General features: G+C 50.2%; 1 protein-coding gene across 2 annotated transcripts in view; it reads right to left on the bottom strand.

Moving 5' to 3' along the window:
• Positions 1-22746, bottom strand: part of ptprb (protein tyrosine phosphatase receptor type b) — a 169023-nt gene that overhangs the window by 131542 nt on the left and 14735 nt on the right. For both annotated transcript variants that reach the window (XM_072485101.1, XM_072485102.1), the window contains exons 3-4: positions 14914-14994; positions 13423-13547 (exon numbers count right to left, since the gene is read on the bottom strand). In XM_072485101.1, the coding sequence (XP_072341202.1) occupies positions 13423-13547; positions 14914-14994 (206 nt within the window). The remainder of the gene's footprint in view (positions 1-13422; positions 13548-14913; positions 14995-22746) is intronic.

A 22746-nucleotide genomic window follows, 5' to 3' on the forward strand; every position in this document is an offset into this window, starting at 1 on the left:
ACCGGTTCACGGACAGAGAGTGGGTCCTGAGATGGGCCAAGAAGGAGCGGAGCAGTAAGTGGGACAATGCAGAGATCCGAATATACCCGGACTGGAGCACGGAGGTTGCAAAGCGGAGAGCGGGTTTCAACTGGGCCAAAGCGGCGTTGTACCGGAAAGAAGTGAAATTCGGAATGCTGCAGCCAGCACGACTGTGGGTCACATACAAGGGCCAACACTATTACTTTGAAACGCCTGAAGAGGCGTGGACCTTTGTACAAGCCGAAAAGTCCTAGGGGGGATGTTTGAGGTTTGATGTGTGATGGTTGTTGTATATAGTGGGTCAATCACGCGCAGGAAATGTTACATGGGCTGGGAGAGAGAGACAAGGCCGCGACAGGAGCTGCGCCACAGGGGGCGGAGTGGGCTTTGGAAAGCGCGGGGTGTTTTCCCGCGCGGGAAGAAAGGCGGGAAGGGGAACGAAGGAATGCATATGGATTGGGAGACTCCCACGCGGGGAGGTCAATGGGACAACGGGGGAAGCCGGGGTCAGCAGGCGTCAGCTGACTTACGGGAGTGACATGCGGGGAGCAAAAAAGCTAGAGAGGGGTCTAGCGGGGGGAGGGGAGGGGGGGGAAGGGGGGGGGGGGAAAGGGTTGCTGCTGCACTGGCCGAAAGGGAATGGGACACAGAAGAGGTGGTCGGGACGGGGATCCCCCCTCTGGGGGACTGGAGGGTGAGGGAGGCGTGGTCACGGGACTGGCCCAGAAAAGGGGAGATGGCTAGTCGGCGGGGCGTGGGGGGGGGTGAGAGCCCCTCCAATCCGGCTGATAACGTGGAATGTGAGGGGCTTGAATGGGCCGGTGAAGAGGGCTCGAGTGTTCGCGCACTTAAAGGGACTGAAGGCGGATGTGGCCATGCTCCAAGAGACACACCTGAAGGTGGCGGACCAGGTCAGGCTAAGAAAGGGATGGGTAGGACAGGTATTCCACTCGGGACTGGACACGAAGAATAGAGGGGTGGCAATATTGGTGGCAAAGCGGTTGTCATTTGAGGCCAAGACTATTGTAGCGGACAATGGAGGGCGATATGTAATGGTGAGCGGTAGGCTGCAAGGGATGTGGGTGGTGTTGGTAAACGTATACGCCCCGAACTGGGATGATGCAGGATTCATGAAGCGCATGTTGGGGCGCAATCTGGACCTGGAGATAGGAGGCCTGATAATGGGAGGGGACTTCAATACAGTGTTGGATCCAGCACTAGACCGCTCCAAATCAAGGACTGGAAAGAGGCCGGCGGCGGCCAAGGTACTTAGGGGGTTTATGGATCAGATGGGGGGAGTGGACCCATGGCGGTTTGCAAGGCCGCAGGCCAGGGAATTTTCTTTCTTCTCCCATGTACACAAAGCCTACTCCCGGATAGATTTCTTTGTTCTGGGTAGGGCGCTCATCCCGAGGGTGGAGGGGACGGAGTATTCGGCTATAGCCGTTTCGGACCATGCCCCACACTGGGTGGAACTGGAGCTGGGAGAGGAGAGGGACCAACGCCCGTTGTGGCGGCTGGATGTGGGACTGCTGGCGGACAAGGTGGTGTGTGGGAAGGTGAGAGGGTGTATCGAAAGGTACTTGGAGGCCAACGACAACGGGGAGGTGGGGGTGGTATGGGAGGCATTGAAGACGGTGATCAGGGGAGAGCTAATTTCTATTAGGGCTCATAGGGAGAAGACAGAGGGTATGGAAAGGGAGAGGTTAGTGGGGGAGATTTTGAGAGTAGATAGGAGATACGCAGAGGCCCCGGAGGAAAGATTACTTGGGGAAAGACGACGGCTCCAGACGGAGTTTGACCTGTTGACCACAGGGAAGGCGGAGGCACAGTGGAGGAAAGCGCAGGGGGCGACCTACGAGTATGGGGAAAAGGGTAGTCGGATGCTGGCACACCAGCTCCGTAAGAGGATGGCAGCGAGGGAAATAGGGGGAGTCAATGATGGAAGGGGAGCCACGGTTAGGAGTGCGACAAGGAGGAGCTGAGCAAGGGTTTGGGGAGCATGCAGGCGGGGAAGGCCCCGGGGCCGGACGGATTCCCGGTGGATTTCTACAGGAAGTACGCAGACCTGTTGGCCCCGCTACTGGTGAGGACCTTTAATGAGGCAAGAGAGGAGGGGACCCTGCCCCCGACAATGTCGGAAGCGACAATTTCTTTGCTCCTAAAGCGGGACAAGGACCCACTGCAATGTGGATCGTACAGGCCGATCTCGCTCCTCAATGTGGATGCAAAGTTGCTGGCAAAAGTGCTGGCCACGAGGATCGAGGACTGTGTCCCGGGGGTAATCCACGAGGACCAGACGGGATTTGTAAAGGGCAGGCAACTAAACACCAATGTGCGGCGGCTCTTAAACGTGATAATGATGCCATCTGAGGAGGGAGAGGCGGAGATAGTGGCAGCTATGGACGCGGAGAAGGCCTTTGACCGAGTAGAGTGGGAGTACCTCTGGGGGGTGCTGCGCAGGTTTGGGTTCGGGGTAGGGTTTATCAATTGCTTTACAGAGCCCCGATGGCAAGTGTAGTGACGAACTGGCGGAGGTCGGAGTACTTTCGACTGTACCGAGGGACGAGGCAGGGGTGCCCCCTGTCCCCCCTGTTGTTCGCATTGGCGATCGAACCATTGGCCATGTCATTGAGGGAGTCTAATAAATGGAAGGGGGTGGTCCGAGGGGGAGAAGAGCATCGGGTGTCGCTATATGCGGATGACCTGTTGCTGTACGTGGCGGATCCAATGGAGGGGATGGTGGAGGTCATGCAGACTCTAAGGGAGTTTGGGGAGTTTTCGGGCTATAAGCTCAATGTAGGGAAGAGTGAGCTCTTTGTATTACAGCCGGGGGACCAAGAAAGAGGGATAGGGGACCTACCGTTGAGGAGGGCGGAGGGGAGCTTTCGGTATCTGGGGATCCAGATAGCCAGGAGTTGGGGGACCCTACATGAACTGAATCTGACGAGGTTGGTGGAGCAAATGGAGAAGGATTTCAAAAGATGGGACATGTTACCGCTCTCGCTGGCGGGTAGAGTGCAGTCGGTCAAAATGGTGGTCCTTCCAAGATTTCTGTTTGTGTTTCAGTGCCTTCCCATCGTGATCACTAAGGCCTTTTGTTAAGAGAGTAGGCAGGAGTATTATGGGGTTTGTGTGGGGCGAATAAGACCCGAGAGTAAGGAGAGGGTTCCTGGAACGCAGTAGGGACCGAGGAGGGTTGGCGCTGCCAAACCTGGGGAGCTACTACTGGGCAGCAAATGTGGGTTATGGAGGGAGAGGGGGCGGCATGGAAGAGGATGGCGATGGCGTCCTGTAAAGGAACGAGCCTGGGGGCATTGGTGACGGCACCGCTGCCGCTCTCGCCGACAAAGTATACCACGAGACCGGTGGTGGCCGCAACGCTAAGGATCTGGGGCCAGTGGAGACGGCAGCGGGGTGCAATGGGAGCATCGGAGTGGTCCCCGACCAGGGGTAACCACCGGTTTGTCCCGGGGAAGATGGACGGGGGGTTCCAGAGCTGGCATCGGGCGGGGATTGGAAGAATGGGGGACCTGTTCATCGACGGGACATTTGCGAGCCTAGGGGCACAGGAGGAGAAGTTCGAGTTACCCCCGGGAAATGCCTTTAAATATATGCAGGTGAGGGCTTTTGTGAGGCGACAGGTGAGGGAATTCCTGTTGCTCCCGGCACAAGAAGTTCAAGATAGGGTGATCTCGGGTGTATGGGTCGGGGAGGGCAAGGTGTCGGAAATACACCAGGAGTTGAAAGAAGAGGGCGAAGCGCTGGTAGAAGAGTTGTAGGGTAAATGGGAGGAGGAGCTGGGGGAGGAGATCGAGGCAGGTCTGTGGGCTGATGCCCTAGGTAGGGTTAATTCCTCCTCCTCGTGTGCCAGGCTCAGCCTAATACAATTCAAGGTGGTCCACAGAGTGCACTTGATGGGGGCGAGGTTAAGTAGGTTCTTTGGGGTAGAGGACAGATGTGGAAGGTGCTCAGGGAGCCCGGCGAACCATGTCCATATGTTTTGGTCATGCCCGGCACTGGAGGGGTTCTGGAGAGGAGTGGCGGGAGCAATATCTCAGGTGATGAAAGTCCGGGTCAAGCCAAGCTGGGGGCTAGCAATATTTGGAGTAGTGGACGAACCGGGAGTGCAGGAGGCGAAAGAGGCCGGCATTCTGGCCTTTGCGTCCCTAGTAGCCCGGCGAAGGATCTTGCTAATGTGGAAGGAGGCGAAGCCCCCCAGCCTGGAGGCCTGGAGAAATGATATGGCTGGGTTCATAAAGTTGGAGAGGATTAAGTTCGCCTTGAGAGGGTCTGCGCAGGGGTTCTACAGGCGGTGGCAACCGTTCCTAGACTATCTCGCGGAGCGTTAGAGGAAGGTCGGTCAGCAGCAGCAACCCGGGGGGGGGGGGGGGGGGGGGGCGGAGCGGACGTCCTGGGAGGGGGGGGGGGGGGGAGGGGGGACTTCCTGGGAGGGTGGATGAGCAAGAGATAACATGAAGGGTTGGGGAAACTGGCACGTACGGGTGAGGGCCAGTGTACAAAACTGTGTAAATATATCATTTTGCCATGTATATATCTTGCTCTGCGCGATTTCTCGTTTTTTTTTGTTACGGGGTGGGTGGGGGGGGGGGGTTATTGTTTGTAAGGGAGAAATATTGTGTTAAAAAACTTTAATAAATATATTTTTTTTACAAATAAATTCAATCTCCTCCCCTGCTAAATTTTTTGTTTATTGATTCATAGGATCTGGACATTGCTGGCAAAGGCCTGTGTTTATTGCCCATCCCTAATTGCCCTTAACTGAGTGGCCTGTCAGGGCCGTTCATAAGGCAGTGAAGAATCAGTCAGTTAAGAATCACATATCGGTCAGGCCCCCGAATAAGGGTCGCAAATTTCCTTTCCCAGTGAACCAGATTGGTTTTCACAACAATCCTTCTGGTCACCATTACAGATACTGTTTTTCCTTCCAGATTTATTTATTAATTGAGCTAAAATTCCTCAGCTGCTGTGGTAACATTTGAACTCACGTCTCCAGGTTATTAGTCCAGGCCTTTGAATTTGTAACATAACCACTAAGCTGATATTGCCTACTTCAGCATTGCGTACTGCCAGATGTTTAATCAGTTGAATGCTGTACTCTGATGCAGAAAGTCTCGGATCTAAAGTCCAGCAATTTTTACTCAACGTTTCATCTTCTTTGGATGCATGGAATCAATGCTTTGCCTAAGGATGTCTAGAAGAAACTGGAAGTTCCCGGGGGTCATGTACTGATTGCTACAAGGTTGCAGTCATTTCTGATTCTCATCACGCTACTGTGGGGAAGTAATTAACTGAGGCAAGGCGTTTGCCCACAAGAGGGAAAAAGAGAGAGTCATGGCTGGTCACAGATCTTCCTGTGATTGATGCAGGATATCATTTATTTATTTATTTTAAATTTAGAGTACCCAATTATTTTTTCCAAATAAGGGGCAATTTAGCATGGCCAATCCACCTATCCTGCACATCTTTTGGGTTGTGGGGGCAAAACCCACGCAGACACGGGGAGAATGTGCAAACTCCACACGGACGGTGACCCAGGGCCGGGATTCGAACCCGGGTCCTCAGCACCGTAGGCAACAATGCTAACCACTGTGCCACCGTGCTGCCCAAGGATATCATTTATGAGGGAACTGGAAGCGAGTCAGCTGTACTACCCAATAGCTTTGTTGCAGGGAGAGCAGGCAGCAAATGGGAGCAAATAAAATGTGTTCATCTTATTGGAAATTATAGGACAGGGTCTACTGTGATCTGCTGTCAGGGCTATGTAGGTAATGTTCGTATTCACAAGGTATGTTGTCAACTTCACATTACTAACAACAAGCTGATCATTCCCATTACAGTTTACACGTTCTGACGATAGATAGTCAGGAATGAATTTCGCAATGATTTCTAGCTGTTTAATTCCTGTTCTCTTCCAGGTGGAATGAGGGAATAATAAGTTGCTAAAGTGCATCATAGGTTGTACTACAGGGAAATAACAACAATTTATCTTGGGACAAACCATGGCGCAAATAAAAGTTGATCATGGCACAATCTTGCAAAAGAGAAATTTGAGTGTTAAAAATGCAATGAAAATTCTCGACTGTCAGCCTTATTATTGTAAGGTTTATTTCACCCTTACTTTAGTGCAGATGCAACATTTAGGGTTGATTTTCCAAATTCATGGGGTTGTCAGGAAACCACACCATCAGGCTATATTGATAACTCAGGAAATGAATGGCTGTAAATTCGCAATGTACATTCAATGATTTTTAAAAATTCTTTCACGAACGTAGGCATTGCTGCCAACCCAGCATTATTACCTCTAATTGTCCTTGAGAAGCTGATAGTGAGCCGCCTTCTTGATTCACTGCAGTTCATGTGGTGTAGATACATCCACAGTGCTGTTAGGAAGGAGGTTCCAGGATTTTGACCCAGCGGAAGTGAAGGAAATGATATATTTCCAAGTCAGGACGCTGAGTGACTTTGAGGGGAACTTGCAGGTGTTGTTCTTCCCATGCTTCTGCTGCTCTTGTCCTTCAAGGTGGTAGAGGTTGGGTTTGGAAGTTGCTGACAAAGGAACTTTGATGAGTTGCAGGATGAGGTGTGGCTTGGAGGGCAACTTGCAGGTGGTGGTGTTGCCCTGCATTTTTGTCCTTCTAGGTAGCAGGGGTCACATGTCTGGAAGGTGCTGTCGATGGAACCTCGATGAGTTGCTGCAGTGCATCCTATAGGTGGTGTACACTGCTGCCACTTTGTGCCGATGGTAGAGGAAGGGAGTGTTTGTAGATGGGGTGCCAATCAAGCAAGCTGCATTGTCCTGGATAATCTCAAGCCTCTTGAGTGTTGTTGGATCTGCACTCGTTCAGATAAGTGGAGAATATTCCATCACCCTCCTGACTTGTGCCTTGTAGATGGTGGACAGGCTTTGAGGAGCAGGCGGCGAGTTAGTGAGGGTGCTCAGCCTTTAAAATTGTTTTTAAAATGCTGACCATTAAGAAAATGAATTTGTTGGTATATATGGCTATTTAGACCCCCAGCTCTAAAAGCATGGTTTATAAAAGTGAAATGAACAATGATCTAATCTCAATGAATTTCAAGCTTTTCTTAAAGAAAAGTGTTGTATATTCAAAATAAGGGGCGTCATTCTTTGACCCCCCAGGGGGTCGGAGACTGGCCATTGGCCGCCGTGAATCCCGCCCCCGCCAGTTGCCGAAGTCTCCGGTACCGGACATTCGGCAGGGGCGGGAATCGGGCCGCGCCGGTTGGTGCGCCCCCCGCTGGATTTTCCGGCCCGAATGGGCCGAAGTCCCGCCGATAAATTGCCTGTCCCGCCGGCGTAAATTAAAGTACCTATTTACCGGCGGGACAAGGCGGCGTGGGCGGGCTCCGGGGTCCTGGGGGGGGGCGCGGGGCGATCTGACCCCGGGGGGTGCCCCCAAGGTGGCCTGGCCCGCGATCGGGGCCCACCGATCCGTGGGCGGGCCTGTGCCGTGGGGGCACTCTTTCCCTTCTGCCTCTGCAACGGTCTCCACCATGGCGGAGGCGGAAGAGACTCTCCCCACTGCGCATGCGTGGGAAACTGTCAGCGGCCGCTGACGCTCCCGCGCATGCGCCGTCCCGACATGTCATTTCCGCGCCAGCTGGCGGGGCAACAAAGGCCGTTTCCGTCAGCTGGCGGGGCGGAAATCCCTCCAGCATCGGCCTAGCCCCTCAATGTTGGGGCTCGACCCCAAAGATGCGGAGCATTCCGCACCTTTGGGGCGGCGCGATGCCCGTCTGATTGGCGCCGTTTTGGGCGCCAGTCGGCGGACATCGTGCCGTTTGGGGAGAATTTCGCCCATGATGTGTAAACTACTGAAAACAGTTCATATCTAACCTGCGAAACTGAAATACGTATTATGCAATAGGTTGCACATTTCATTGTTGTGGGTAAAGGTATAGTTGATGCAGTTATCTTAAATTTTCACAACATAACCTTCCCCTTATACTGCATAGTGATTTAAAAGTTTCTCAGAAAGCTATGGGCGACACATTGATGCAGTGGTTAGCAGTGCTGCCTCATGGCGCCGAGGACCTGGATTTGATCATAGCCCTGGGCCACTTTCCATATTTGCACATTGTCCCTGTGTCTGCGTGGGTCAGACCCCCACAACCTAAAAAGCTGAGCAGGGTAGGTGGATTGGGCACGCTAAGTTTCCCCTTAATTGGGAAAAAAGAATTGGGTACTCTAAATTAAAAATTAATTCTCATAAAACTGCAACTCTGCCACTTTGTGGCATTCACTGTATTTCTGAAAAATATCTACGCTCAGCAAGGCACTGTAATAGCTCACGAGACGCTCTAAATCATATTGCTTCATACAGATGTTATACCTCTATTGGTCTCTTATCATAGAACAGCACACAGCATGGAAAGAGGCCATTCAGCCCATTGTGCTAGCTCTTTGAAAGAGCAGTCATCAATAGTCCCACACTTCTGCTTTTTGTTCGTAGCCCTGGAAGTTACTTTTACCATAGAATTTACAGTGCAGAAGGAGGCCATTCGGCCCATCGAGTCTGCACCGGCTCTTGGAAATAGCACCCTACCAAAGCCCACACTTACACCCTATCCCCATAACCCAATAGCCCCACCCAACACTAAGGACATTTTTGGATACTAAGGGCAATTTAGCATGGCCAATCCACCTAACCTGCACACCTTTGGACTGTGGGAGGAAACCGGAGCACCCGGAGGAAACCCACGCACACACGGGGAGAACGTGCAGACTCCGCACAGACAGTGACCCAAGCCAGGAATCGAACCTGGGATCCTGGAGCTGTGAAGCAATTGTGCTAACCACTATGCTACCGTGCTGCCCTACTTAAATCCTTGTTCAACTTATTTCTAAAGTAATCGATGGAATCAGCTTCCACCGCTTTTCAGGCAGAGCAGTCCAGATCCTGATAACGCTCCGAGTTGAAACAAATGTCAACTTCCCTCTTGTTCTTTTGAGAATTATTTTAAACCCCCTGTGATTTATGATTATTAGCTCAGTAACCAACATGCATATAACTGAAGTTATATGTCAGAATAACAATAACAGCTTTCATTTATGTGCGACCTTTAATGTAGGAAAGCATCTGAAGGTACTTTAAGATTGTGTGATTGGAAAGAAATTTGTGATCAATGTAAAATTATCAGTATTTATAGTCTTTAATACATTAAAAAAGTATGACAGTAAAATTCCCAACTACATTTATAATAGCATTCCATATCATGTAAATGGACGTATGCAGTGATATTTTTGGTGATTATGGCAGAGAAATAAAGATTCCTCTAGATTTCCAATGTTTAATGATGTGCAGATAATGCGAAATGAAATTTCCTAGCTCGGTTATTAGGGGACATCTTTGCATTAAATTTGCGAGCTAATCATGTTTTGATGTTGATATATTTCTCAATTTGTATTTTATATTTTGGTGGCAATGTATTTACTAGCATTTATTTGATAATTGGATATTTCATGATTATGCCATATTTTTAAGTTTGTAATTCATCATTCATTTCCAGTATTTTACAAATTTCAGTGTTGGTAAAATACTGTGGCATTGGTGAGTGTTGTAAGTAATTGATTAGCTATAGTCTACAATGGACCCAAGGCATTTCTCTCCATTAGAGGAAGGCAGTTTGTTATATGTAGTTTGTAAAATGTGTGTAGTTATCCTGCAGAATAACAGATCTAATATAGATGCTTATTCATTTTTCCCTTTTTAATGACCACAAGTTTTTGACATCCTTCGTGAGAGTTAATATCGTTGCATAGCAAGCCCAAATGTCTTTCTCAAGCTTCCTGATCTTCCCGTCATTCAACCCATGGAGTTTATTTGTGGAAAACTACTGGTAATGCCAACATTCTTGTGGTCTTATCCTTTTCCACAGTATCTACAAATTTGCTAATCCCGCAAAACAATTTTAAACTCAAAACCACAATTAATACCAATGGCTGACTTGTCGCTAAATGGATACGCTACATTTTGTCCAAACAGTTATGAATCCCTATGGCCTCTTGGCAATGGATATGGAACAAGAAAGATGGATGGTGTTTTAATAAACTGGCAAATTTGAGTCTTTTGCATAAATACATCAATTATTTTATGGAAAGGGCAGCACAAGGCGCAGTGGTTAGCCTTACTGCCTCACGGCGCCGAGGTCCCAGGTTAGATCCCGGCTCTGGGTCACTGTCTGTGTGGAGTTTGCACATTTTCCCCGTGTTTGCATGGGTTTCGCCCCCACAACCCAAAGATGTGCAGGGTAGGTGGATTGGCCACGCTAAATTGTCCCTTAATTGGAAGAAATGAATTGGGTACACTAAATTTCTTTTAAAAATTATTTTATGGATAAAGTTGTTTCTCCACTGATTAAGAATAAATATTTGACTTTGAGAATTGTTTAGATCATTACTATTTTTGCAAAGTATGAAAGCAATCATTCTCAAGTATATTTGCTTCGAGGTCAATGTTTAAAGGTGCTTCTGAACACATTTGGTGAATTTTCAGTGAATTTTCCCCTTGTTCTGTGATTACAATAATTTTGAAACTGAGAAGGTGACCATAATCAAATCTTGAACACACACGTTCTTGCCATCTGCACCTACATTAGCCATGATTAAATATCCAACCTGGTCATGTTTTGGTTTTCTTATTCAATTCTTCAGGGTCACCAAAGATGTTTCCAGTTTTTAATGACGTGTTAAGTATTATATATAAGTATTAAAAACAAAGTCGCCAAGTTTCCTTTGCTGTTAGATATGTCTATACCGCTTAAGTGAAAAGAATTAAGAAAGGATTTTGTTAGCAAAAATGTAATTCCAATACCTCGCCAAAAATGTGAAATATTCATATTTTCTTTTGTGGTTGCGATAAATATTGTGGTGCTTTATAAAAGACTTTTATTTATTCACCAAAGCTGTAATAATTGAAAGGCAAGCTATCATAATCATTCTTCGGTGGTTTTTCTGCAGATACGGTTAGCACTTTTGTCACAGGTGCCAAACATGCAAAATTGACTCCTGAAAACCATGGCATGGCTTCTTTCATCCCATATCACCGAAGCAGAACAAAGTGAGATAGGTGTATTTCTAAAGTACCTGCAAGCATAAGGGTCAGTCAGGCATTCGTATTTCATTGTGATGCCACTGCAATCTGCTGGCACTGCCACCTTTAGAAAAGGAACCTTCACGGCTTTACACCTGAAAAAGTGAAGTGTGCTAGCCTTCTCGGGAAATGTGGGGGGATGTGGGGAGCTGGCAGTATGGCACAGAACACTTCTCAGGCAGTTTCACTGGCCTGGTGTTCCTTTGCAATCCCTCCGCGTCTGCTAATCCTGCAGAATTGCTGTTGGTCAACATCTGGTGCTAATAAATGGAGCCCACAGCAATGAAAATACAATTAGGACCAGGACTCATGAAAGCATAAACATCAGCAAAGAAATCCCAGAAAATGGTGATGAGAGGCCATTTAAAAAGTCAGGTTCACTTACCTTTAAACCAGCAGGACTTGAAAAGGGCATTTCACCTCTTGGCCCCCCGAAGACCTCCTCCCAGCCAGGTTTGCATGGTTGGGCAGGGATTTGGCATTCCCATGGGGCAGATGGTGGTGCAACACCATTTGCTCTACCTTTTAGCTGTGCTGATATAACCTCCAATTGCTTTAATAGAGTTTCAGCCCAGGCCTGACTGAATATACAATGGGGTCCAAAACCAGTGTCCATCCAAAAGAACTGGGGCGTCATTCTCCGACCCCCCAGCGGGTCGGAGAATGGCCGTTGGCCGCCGTGAATCCCGCCCCCGCCGAAGTCTCCGGTACCGGAAATTGGGCGGGGGCGGGAATCGGGCCGCGCTGGTTGGCGGGACCCCTCGCTCAATTCTCTGGCCCGGATGGGCCGAAGTCCCACCCAGAAATTGCCTGTCCCGCCAGCGTAAATCAAAGCTGGTATTTACCGACGGGACCAGGTGGCGTGGGCGGGCTCTGGAGTCCTGGGGGGGTGCGGGGCGATCTGACCCCGGGGGGTGCCCCCACGGTGGCCTGGCCCACGATCGGGGCCCCCCGATCCGCGGGCGGGCCTGTGCCGTGGGGGCACTCTTTCCCTTCCGCCTCCGCCGCGGTCTCCACCATGGCGGAGGTGGAAGAGACTCTCCCCACTGCGCATGCGCGGGAAACTGTCGGCGGCCGCTGACGCTCCCGCGCATGTGCCGCATTTCCGCGCCAGCTGGCGGGGCAACAAACGCCATTTCCGCCAGCTGGCGGGGCAACAAACGCCATTTCCACCATCTGGCGGGGCGGAAATCCCTCCGGCGTCGGCCTAGCACCTCAATGTTGGGGCTCGGCCCCCAAAGATGCGGAGCATTCCTCACCTTTGGGCCGGCGCGATGCCCGTCTGATTGGCGCCGTTTTTGGCGCCAGTCGGCGGACATCGCGCCGTTGGGGGAGAATTTCGCCCCTGATTTCCATGCGCCCATTGCTCTGTTAGCACCCCAATTTGGAGTGTTAGGAAGACAAAGAAGTGATCCTATGTTGTTTCTCCCTTTCATAAATACTGGTGTATAAATACATTTGCAAGTATAGTACAGAAAAGGGGGTATGTGTGTTCATATCCTAAAAATATCCTCTAACTATTATTAGATTTAAAAAAGTAAAGTAGCCAGCTTCCTTTGCTATTAGATATACCTACACCTTTTAAATAAAAAGAGTTAGGAAAGGATTTTGCTAACAAAATGTAATTAAATACCTCGCTAGAAATGTGAAACATTCATATTTTCTTCTGTGGTTGTGACAAATATTATGATGTTTTATAAAAGACCTTTATTTATTCTTTAATTCAAAATCATTTTCCACAGTACCAGGTAATGAAAATGTTCTGTACGGCTGTACTTCAGACCCAATAGTAAATGTATGTCAAAAGATGTGCAGGTTAGGACGATTGGCCATTCTAAATTGTCCCTTTGTGTCCAAAAGGTTAGGTGGGGTTATGGGGATAGAGCGGGGGAGTGGGCTTAGGTTGGGTGCTCTTTCAGAAGGTCAGTATAGACTTGATGGGTTGAATGGCCTCTTTCTGCACTGTAGACTTATTAAGAATAGTTGGTGAAGTGCAGTTTGATTAATGTTTCAAGCAATTTGTTAAATAAAATGGTGTTTTCCCACAGATAATGGAATGTTGAGTATGCCATGTTAAACCTCTTTATCGACTAAGATCGAGATAGCTTCTCCTTTCCAACACTGAATTCTCCATTTCCAATTTCAAGGAAGCTTACATGAACACCAAGTGCATGATTTTTATTCTACAGCACTGTATCTTTTATTGCTCCCCCTTTTCCAGATTGGTTGCAAATAGATTGTAACAGTAATATTGTATAACTCTTACCTTCTCAGTGTGATTGTAAAAGCAAGTCATTCTAGAACAGGGGTCTTCTGATCTTGGGAATGAACTTGGAGATGAGAACGATGAGCTGTCCGTGGTCGGCTCAATTACTTGTTCAGTAACACCTCCTGGACAATATGTCATTACATTTAGAAATCAGATCTGAGGTGACACCGTAGTTTTTTTTTAGAAGTGTGTTTTTACAGCACAAAATGCTACAACTAGAAGATGCAGGATGTAGATATATAAAAAATGAATCCCAGACGGTGCAACTTTAATATTGTCCATCAACTACAGTGCAGCTTCCTCAAATCATTTTGGAATACACCTGCCTCAAGAGCTACCTTTATTCCAGGAATTAATTACCTTTGTTGATGTTTTACTGTATCATAGGCTGAGAATGTAATTATCTGAATGGCTACTTCAATCCAAACACAACACCTTATATCAATGCTATCAACAGCACATTTTTAACTCCTGTGAAGAAAAGTGGCTTCACGAGCAGCCAGTCCATTTGACAGTGGGACATTTTAATGACCGGTCATTGTTGACATGCTGTTTGTTGACTGATTTCCCAGCCAAAATGGGCACAAAGACAATGGGAAATGGGCAGAATGTCAGGAGTCCCAGGTATTGCCAGCTGGGCCCAAGGTAAATGCAGGGACGGGGTATTCAGGGTGTTTCATTAATTAGGCTGTTGGGTGATAGTCTGGGCCTGGAACGAGGAATAAATCCTCTCCCTCCTGATCCCAAACGTTTCTGGGTGGGATTTTCCAGTCCCACCGATATCTGCGGGGTTATGCGTGGCTCGCACCCTCCACTGCCATGGAACCCATCGGAGTGGGGGGGGCGGGGGGAGGGGGGGATGTGCAAAGCCTCTTTGGACATCAGACCTAATACTATCTCCCAGGGTGGCAAAGTCAGCTTTCTTCTGGATTAAGTTGACATTGGGATCCTATTGATGTAATAGGGTTATACTTTGCTTAAATGTAGGAGACTCGACCTGAGTCAGTCTAAGTATCTCAAAAGCCCCAAAAAACAGGTATTTTCTGATAGTATCAAAAGGGGAGTGGGGAAATATGTCACCCACTCTATTATAAATACCTGCCCACCCATATTACCCCGCGTGGGAAGTTAAATCCCGCCAGTGTTCATCACGACTGAGCTGTCTGGGCCTGTTTCTCTGTCTGAAATCATGCTGCACGCCTTGGATATCAAAGAGTGTTTATCTTTCCCACAAGTTGACATTGGCATAAAAAATGTCATTTAACCTTGAAAACAACTGATTGGATCTTTGAATATTTTTAAGACAGAGCTATATAGATCCTTGATAAGGGGGGGGTGAAAGGTTATCTGGGGGATGGTAGGAATGTGGAGTAAAATCTGATCAGCCATATTCTTATTGAATGGTGGTCCACTCTTGGTCCTAATTTGCATGTCCGTATTTTAAAAGAAGTTAATATTTTCTGCAACAGAATTCATTCATGAACTTACGTGCAACATCATCGATCCGCTTGACGTTTCCCCCCCGAAATGAAGGTGGATCTTCCTTTTCAGAATTGGCTTGGAAAGTTACTGTGGGGGGGGGGGGGGGGGGGGGGGGGGGGGGGGGATAGAAAAAAAATCAAAATCTTCAATTTGGCACTTTACAGTCATTCCCAACATATTTAACATACCAAATAGGGTTCAAGGCAATGCAAATAGTACTTTTCGTGTAAACAGCAGCATAGTAGTAGAGTCTGACATGATGTTACAATAACAGTGGGAAATGTGGCTAAGTGGTTGATCTGGCACTAAATAGCCAGTCTCAGTTAGAAAATGGCTGCACTGGGAAATGGAAATGTCATGCTAATGCAGTATGTAGTGTTCGCTGGGGATTTGCTGACATCTGAATTTATACTGTAATTGAATGGGCTGTGCTTGATCTAGGGTGGGGTCGATGGTGCAGAAAGATATTTCATCATCCGACATAACCATTCCTCCCATGTGCCGCAGGAATAGTCACTCCAAGAATAAAAGCAAGAGATTCATTTTATAAACCAAGATAGGCGCCCACAGTGAGGTTTGACGACTTTCTAAAAGCGCGAGAAAATAACAAGAGATCAAAGCTGCTCATTCTCACATCTCAAAACTAGACTCCTTCAGGGGAGTATTGTGTAATGGCAAAGAGAAATTTCAGTGAGTTAAACAATCTTGAAAAGTCATCTCTTTTGCGCACATTCATTGCTACAGATGTGACCTAAATGTACTTTAATACATCCTGTTTATTTTTGAAGAGGTGTATATTGGCTAACCTCTTGCGTTAGTACAAAATTAAAGTACTGTGGATGCTGGAAATTTGATACAAGAACGGAAAGTGCTGGAAATATTCAGCAGTCTGGAAGCATCCGTGGAGAGAGAAACAGGAGTTTCTGTGGTCTCCCTGCAACGTGTTCCTCGGCGGTGGGAGGGGGCCCACCGTTGACTGGCAATGGGATCTTCTGGCCCCATTGCTGTCAATGGGATTTCCCATTGAATCTATCCCTGCAACTGGGAAATCCGCAGCAGTGGGGCGGCGGGGTTCATCCGCGGGACCAGGAGATCCCGCCGGTGTGAACAGCAGAAGATCTTGCCCAATGTTTCAAAACAACAGCTTTTTGTCGAAATTGGAAAAAGTTAAGAGATGTAGCAGATTTTAAGCTCGTGCAGAGACAGCATTGGGTGTTGGAGAATAAAAAGGGGAGGCATGTATAGGGTGGCAGGTGGGAGAGATTCAATGACAAAAAGAAAGCCAGTGCAAGGCAAGAGAAGATGGTAAAAGGACAAGTGAAAGGGCAGCACGGTGACGCAGTGGTTAGCATTGCTGCCTCAGGGCGCTGACGTCCCAGGTTCGATCCCGGCTCTGGGTCACTGTCCTTGTGGAGTTTGCACATTCTCCCCGTGTTTGCGTGGGTTTCGCCCCCACAACCCAAAATGTGCAGGCTAGGTGGATTGGCCACGCTAAATTGCCCCTTAATTGGAAAAAACTAATTGGGTACTCTAAATTTTAAAAACAAAAAGGACAAGTGAAAGAATGAAAAATGGGTCTGAAGGAGGGTCAATAGAAATTTTGGATATCGACTGTTGGTGATGATACTGCTTTATCCAATTACACCTATTCTAGACCTAGACCCCAATCTTTAGTTGCTTTGTTGTTTATTCCCATTCCCATTTGTGTTGCATTATTCAATCTCTCCTGCCTATCATGGATCTTCCCTCGTATTCTTCCTCACCCTTGTCCCTGCTTGTATATTTGTTTAAAACCTGTAACATCTCTAACGTTTTCCAGTTTTGATCAAACATTGACTCTGTTTCTCTCTCTCCACAGACGCTGTCAGACACGCTGAGTATTTAGGACATTTCTTTTACTTTTATTTCACATTATTAATTGCATGCAAGGGAAAAGCGAATGTGGTGGGATAATAGGAAGTGTAACGATAATAAGGACAGATGGGAGGAACAGATGGTAGAGAGATGGATTAACTCAAGGGAATCAAACAACGTGTAAGCAGTGACAGGGAGATATCATAAAAAGGCACTAGAGCAGCAATTAAAAAACCCAAAATTATTGCTAAAGACAAATTAGCATGTTTAGGCAGAAGGGGGGGGGGGCTAAGGAAAATAACATACAAACAGAAATAAAAGGAAAAATGGGAAGGAAGAAAAAAACTAACAGTTAAGATAAATGTATTGTAATGGCAACAGACCATGATTTTTCTCTTGAGCAGGGTAACCATCAGACAAAAGGTGCACGGAATATCTGTCCTGCAGCTCAAACCTGACCCGTGTGTCTGGGTTGGGGTTGGTTAAACACATAGTTTAGGCATTTAACTGTATCACCATCACTCAGAGATCTCTGCTGCTGAGATTCTGTGGTGGAATGTGAATTGAAAACAGGGCCTTGAAGACGTTAGAGACATTTTTTTAAAAATTGAGCACATTGGATTGGACTGAGGTTGTCAAATACTGAATGTTTTGGGTCATTATGGAGAGTGACCATACCACCAAACCACCAAAAAATGTCAACCTTGATCTTTACCCCCAGCGTCTACCCCGACACCACAGAGTCCCTAAGGTTTTTTTAAAAATAATTTTTATTAAAGGTTTTCATAAAATATCAATCACAAAATGAGAAAGAAAAAAGAACCCAGCAGGGTTAAGTACAAAACACAATCTAAAAAAGCAACCCCCCAAACCGCGCCCCCCCCCACCGTACATAAATAATAAATTAACATTAACACCCTGACTTAACACAACAGGTGTATACACCCCCTCAACCCTCCAGTGTAAATAACATAAACAAAAATAAAGTAAACCACGCCGCCCCCCCCACCCCCCTGAGCTGCTGCTGCCATTGACCAATGTCTAGCGTTCTGCCAGAAAGTCTACGAACGGTTGCCACCGACCTAAAGAACCCTTGCACTGACCCTCTCAAGGCGAATTTCATCCTCTCCAATTTAATGAACCCTGCCATATCGCTGATCCAGGATTCCACGCTTGGGGGCCTCGCATCTTTCCACTGAAGGAGAATCCTCCGCCGGGCTACCAGGGACACAAAGGCCAGAATTCCGGCCTCTTTCGCCTCCTGCACTCCTGGCTCCTCTGCCACCCCAAATATTGCGAGCCCCCAGCCCGGTCTGACCCTGGATCCTACCACCCTCGACACCGTCCTCGCTACGCCCTTCCAAAATTCCTCCAGCGCTGGGCATGCCCAGAACATTTGGGTGTGATTTGCTGGCTCCCTGAGCACCTAACACACCTGTCCTCACCCCCAAAGAACCGGCTCATCCTTGTCCCGGTCATGTGTGCCCTGTGCAGCACCTTAAACTGTATGAGGCTGAGCCTCGCGCACGAAGAGGAAGAATTCACCCTCCCTAGGGGCATCTGCCCACGTCCCCTCTTCGATCTCCTCTCCCAACTCCTCCTCCCACTTACCTTTCAACTCCACTACTGAGGCCTCCTCCTCCTCCTGCATCACCTGGTAAGTTTCCGAGATCTTCCCCACTCCAACCCCCCCCCCCCCCCCCCACCCTCCGAGAGCACCCTGTCCTGTACTGTGTGTGGCAGTAGCCGCAGGAATTCCACCACCTGCCGTCTGGCAAACGCCCTGACCTGTAAGTACCTGAAGGTGTTCCCCGGGGGGGAGCCCGTACTTCTCCTCCAGCTCACCCAAGCTTGCGAACTTCCTGTCCACAAACAGGTCCCCCAACTTTCGTATCCCCTGCCCTGTGCGACCCCGAAACCTTCAATCTGTTCTTCCTGGGCGAACCGGTGGTTCCCCCGTAATGGGGTCCACGCCGAGGTCCCAACTTCCCCCCTATGTCGCCTCCACTGCCCCCAAATTTTGAGGGCCGCCACCACCACCAGGCTTGTGGTATATCTCCTTGGAGGGAGCGGCAGCGCCACCGTTGCCAGCGCCCCCCAGATTCGTACCCACACAGGACGCCATCTCGAGCTTCTTCCATGCAGCCCCCTCCCCCCTCCATTACCCACTTGCGCACCATCGTCGCATTGGCGGTCAGTAGTACCCACAGAGGTTGGGCAGCGACAGCCCCCCCCCTATCTCTACTCCGCTCCAGGAACACCCTTCTCACCCTCGGAGTCCCTCGCGCCCACACAAACCCCATTATACTCCTGTTAACCCGCCTGAAAAAAGCCTTCGGGATAAACATGGGGAGGCACTCGAACAGGAACAAAAACCTTGGGAGCACTGTCATTTTGATTGACTGCACCCTACCCGCCAGGGACAGCGGCAACGCGTCCCACCTCTTGAACTCCTCCTCCATTTGCTCCACCAGCCTTGTAAAGTTAAGCATATGCAGGGCCCCCCAGCTCCTGGCCACCTGGACCCCCAAATATCTGAAGCTCCTCTCCGCCCTTTTTAGTGGGAGCTCGCCAATCCCCCTCTCCTGGTCCCCTAGCTGAACTACGAACAGCTCGCTCTTCCCCATATTGAGCTTGTACCCCGAAAAGTCCCCGAATTCCCTAAGGATCCTCATTACCTCTGGCATTCCTCCCACCAGGTCCGCCACATACAGCAGCAGGTCGTCCGCATAAGGCGACACCCTATGCTCCTCCCCACCCCGCACCAACACCCTCCAGTTCCTCGACTCTCTCAGTGCCATAGCCAGGGGTTCAATCGCCAGTGCGAAGAGCAGGGGGGGACAGGGGACACCCCTGTCTCGTTCCTCGGTGCAACCGAAAGTACTCGAACCTCCTCCTATTTGTGGCCACACTCTCCATTGGGACCTCATACAACAGCCTAACCCACCTGACAAACCCCTCCCCAAACCCGAACCTCTTCAGCACCTCCCACAGGTACCCCCACTCTACCCTATCGAAGGCTTTCTCAGCGTCCATCGCCACCACTATCTCCGCCTCCCCCTCCCTCGCCGGCATCATGATAACTTTCAAAAGCCTCCGCACATTCGCGTTCAACTGTCTCCCCTTCACAAACCCCGTCTGGTCTTCATGGATGATCTGCGGCACACAATCCTCAATCCTCATGGCTAAGACCTTCGCCAGCACCTTGGCATCTACATTTAGCAAGGTAATCGGTCTGTAAGACCCACATTGCAGGGGATCCTTGTCCCGCTTCAGGATCAAGGAGATCAGTGCCCGGGACATCGTCGGGTGTAAACCCGCCACCCCCACCCCCCCCCCCCCCCCCCCCCCAACCCCCTCCCTTGCCTCATTAAAGGTTCTAACTAACAGCGGGCCCAACAGGTACATATATTTTTCATAGAACTCGACCGGGAAACCGTCCGGCCCCGGTGCCTTCCCCGCCTGCATGCTTCCTATCCCTTTGATCAGCTCCTCCAGCCCAATCGGGGCCCCCAGTCCCGCCACCAGTCCCTCTTCCACCTTTGGAAACCTCAATTGGTCCAGGAAACGGCCCATCCCTCCCTCCTCCCGTGGGGGCTCGGATCGGTACAATTCCTCATAGAAGTCCCTGAAGACCCCATTGATGCCAACCCCACTCCGCACCACGCTCCCTCCCCTGTCCTTAACTCCCCCGATCTACCTAGCTGCGTCCCGCTTCCGAAGCTGATGCGCCAGCATCCGGCTTGCCTTTTCCCCATACTCGTAGACCGCCCCCTGGGCCTTCCTCCACTGCACCTCCGCCTTCCTGGTGGTCACCAGGTCGAATTCGGTCTGGAGGCTGCGCCTCTTCCTCAACAATCCTTCCTCAGGCTCTTCCGCATACCTCCTGTCTACCCTCACCATCTCCCCCACCAGCCTCTCCCTCTCCCCCCGCTCCCTCCCCTCCTTGTGGGCCCTAATGGAGATCAGCTTTCCCCTCACCACCGCCTTCAGTGCCTTCCATACCATCCCCACTCGGACCTCCCCGTTGTCGTTGATCTCCAAGTACCTCTCTATACTTCCTCGTACCCGCTCGCTCACCTCCTCGTCCTCCAATAGCCGCACCTCCAAGCGCCACAGTGGGCGCTGGTCCCTCTCCTCCCCCATCTGCAAGTCCACCCAATGCGGGGCGTGGTCCAAAATGGCTATTGCCGAATACTCGGTATCCTCGACTTTCGCTATCAGCGCCCTACTCAAAATGAAAAAGTCTATTCGAGAATAAGCCTTATGGACATGTGAGAAGAATGAAAATTCCCTAGCCCCCGGCCTTGCAAACCTCCAAGGGTCCACCTCTCCCATTTGGTCCATAAATCCCCTCAGCACTCTAGCCGCCGCCGGCTTCCTACCCGTCCTAGACCTAGAGCAATCCAGTGCCGGATCCAACACCGTGTTAAAGTCTCCCCCCATTATCAGGCCCCCCACTTCCAAGTCTGGGATCCGACCCAACATACGCCGCATAAAACCTGCATCGTCACAGTTCGGAGCATACACATTGACCAGTACCACCCTCTCTCCCTGCAACTTACCCCTTACCATTATGTACCTACCGCCATTAGCTGCCACAATGCTCGACGTCTCGAATGACACCTTCTTTCCCACCAAGATCGCCACCCCTCGATTTTTGGCATCTAGCCCCGAGTGGAACACCTGACCTACCTACCCTTTCCTCAGTCTTACCTGGTCTGCCACCATCAGGTGTGTCTCCTGGAGCATGACCACATCCGCCTTGAGCCCCTTCAGGCGCGCGAACACGCGGGCCCGCTTAACCGGCCCATTCATTCCAGGTTATCAGCCGGATCAGGGGGCTACCCGCCCCCCTCCCCCGCCGACTAGCCATGACCCCTCCTCGGCCAGCCACTCGCCCGCACCCCACACCCAGCCCATTCCCCACAGCGGCATACCCCCGTCTCGACCCCCCCCCCCCCACTCGCTCCAGCTCCTCCTTGACCTTAGCAGCAGCAACTCGATCATCCCCCCCCCCCCCCCCCCCCCCCCCGCACCCCCCCCCCCCCCCCCCCACGGGCTAGGACCCATCCTAGCTGGTTTACTCCACCCATTGCACTTCTGCAAGTCAGCTGACTCCTGCTGACCCTGGCCACTCCCGCCTGCCCTTCGACTCCTCTCATTGTGTGGCACACCCTCCTCTCCCGCTCCCCATCCACAGGCTCTCCCCCTCCCCCCTCCTTTCTAAGCACGGGAAACAATCCTCGCTTTCCCGCCCCGGCCACACCCCCCCCCCCCCCCCCGTCTTCGCGTGGGAAAAAAGCCCGTGCTCTCCACCTACCAGGCCCAGCCACCAACCAAAACAGTGCCCAACCCGCCCCATCCACCCTCCCCAACCCGAAAGAGAAAAACACAGAGAAAAAGAAAACCAAAACAATGCAAAGGCAAAAATAGGCATAATATATCCACCGCAGTCCCCAATCGCCCATCCTGACCCTCAGTCTGTGTCCAGCTTCTCTGCCTGAACAAAGCCCCACGCCTCCTCCGGAGACTCAAAATAATGGTGCCGGTCCTTGTAGGTAACCCACATTCGCGCCGGCTGCAACATGCCAAACTTCACCCCCTTCCTGTGCAGCACCGCCTTGGCTCGATTGTACCCGGCCCTCCTCTTCGCCACCTCCGCACTCCAGTCCTGATATATCCGAACCTCCGCATTCTCCCACCTGCTGCTCCTCTCCTTCTTGGCCCACCTGAGCACCCACTCCCGATCGACGAACCGATGGAACCGCACCAGCACCGCCCGCGGAGGCTCGTTAGCCTTGGGCCTCCTCGCCAACACTCTATGGGCCCCTTCCAGCTCCAGGGGCCCCTGGAAGGACCCCGCTCCCATCAATGAGTTCAACATGGTGACCACATAGGCCCCCACGTCCGGCCCCTCCAGGAGCCCCAGAATCCGCAGATTCTTCCGCCTCGACCGATTCTCCATCTCCTCGAACCGCTCCT

Source organism: Scyliorhinus torazame, chromosome 19 (genome assembly GCF_047496885.1).
Source record: "Scyliorhinus torazame isolate Kashiwa2021f chromosome 19, sScyTor2.1, whole genome shotgun sequence".
NCBI lineage: Eukaryota > Metazoa > Chordata > Chondrichthyes > Carcharhiniformes > Scyliorhinidae > Scyliorhinus > Scyliorhinus torazame.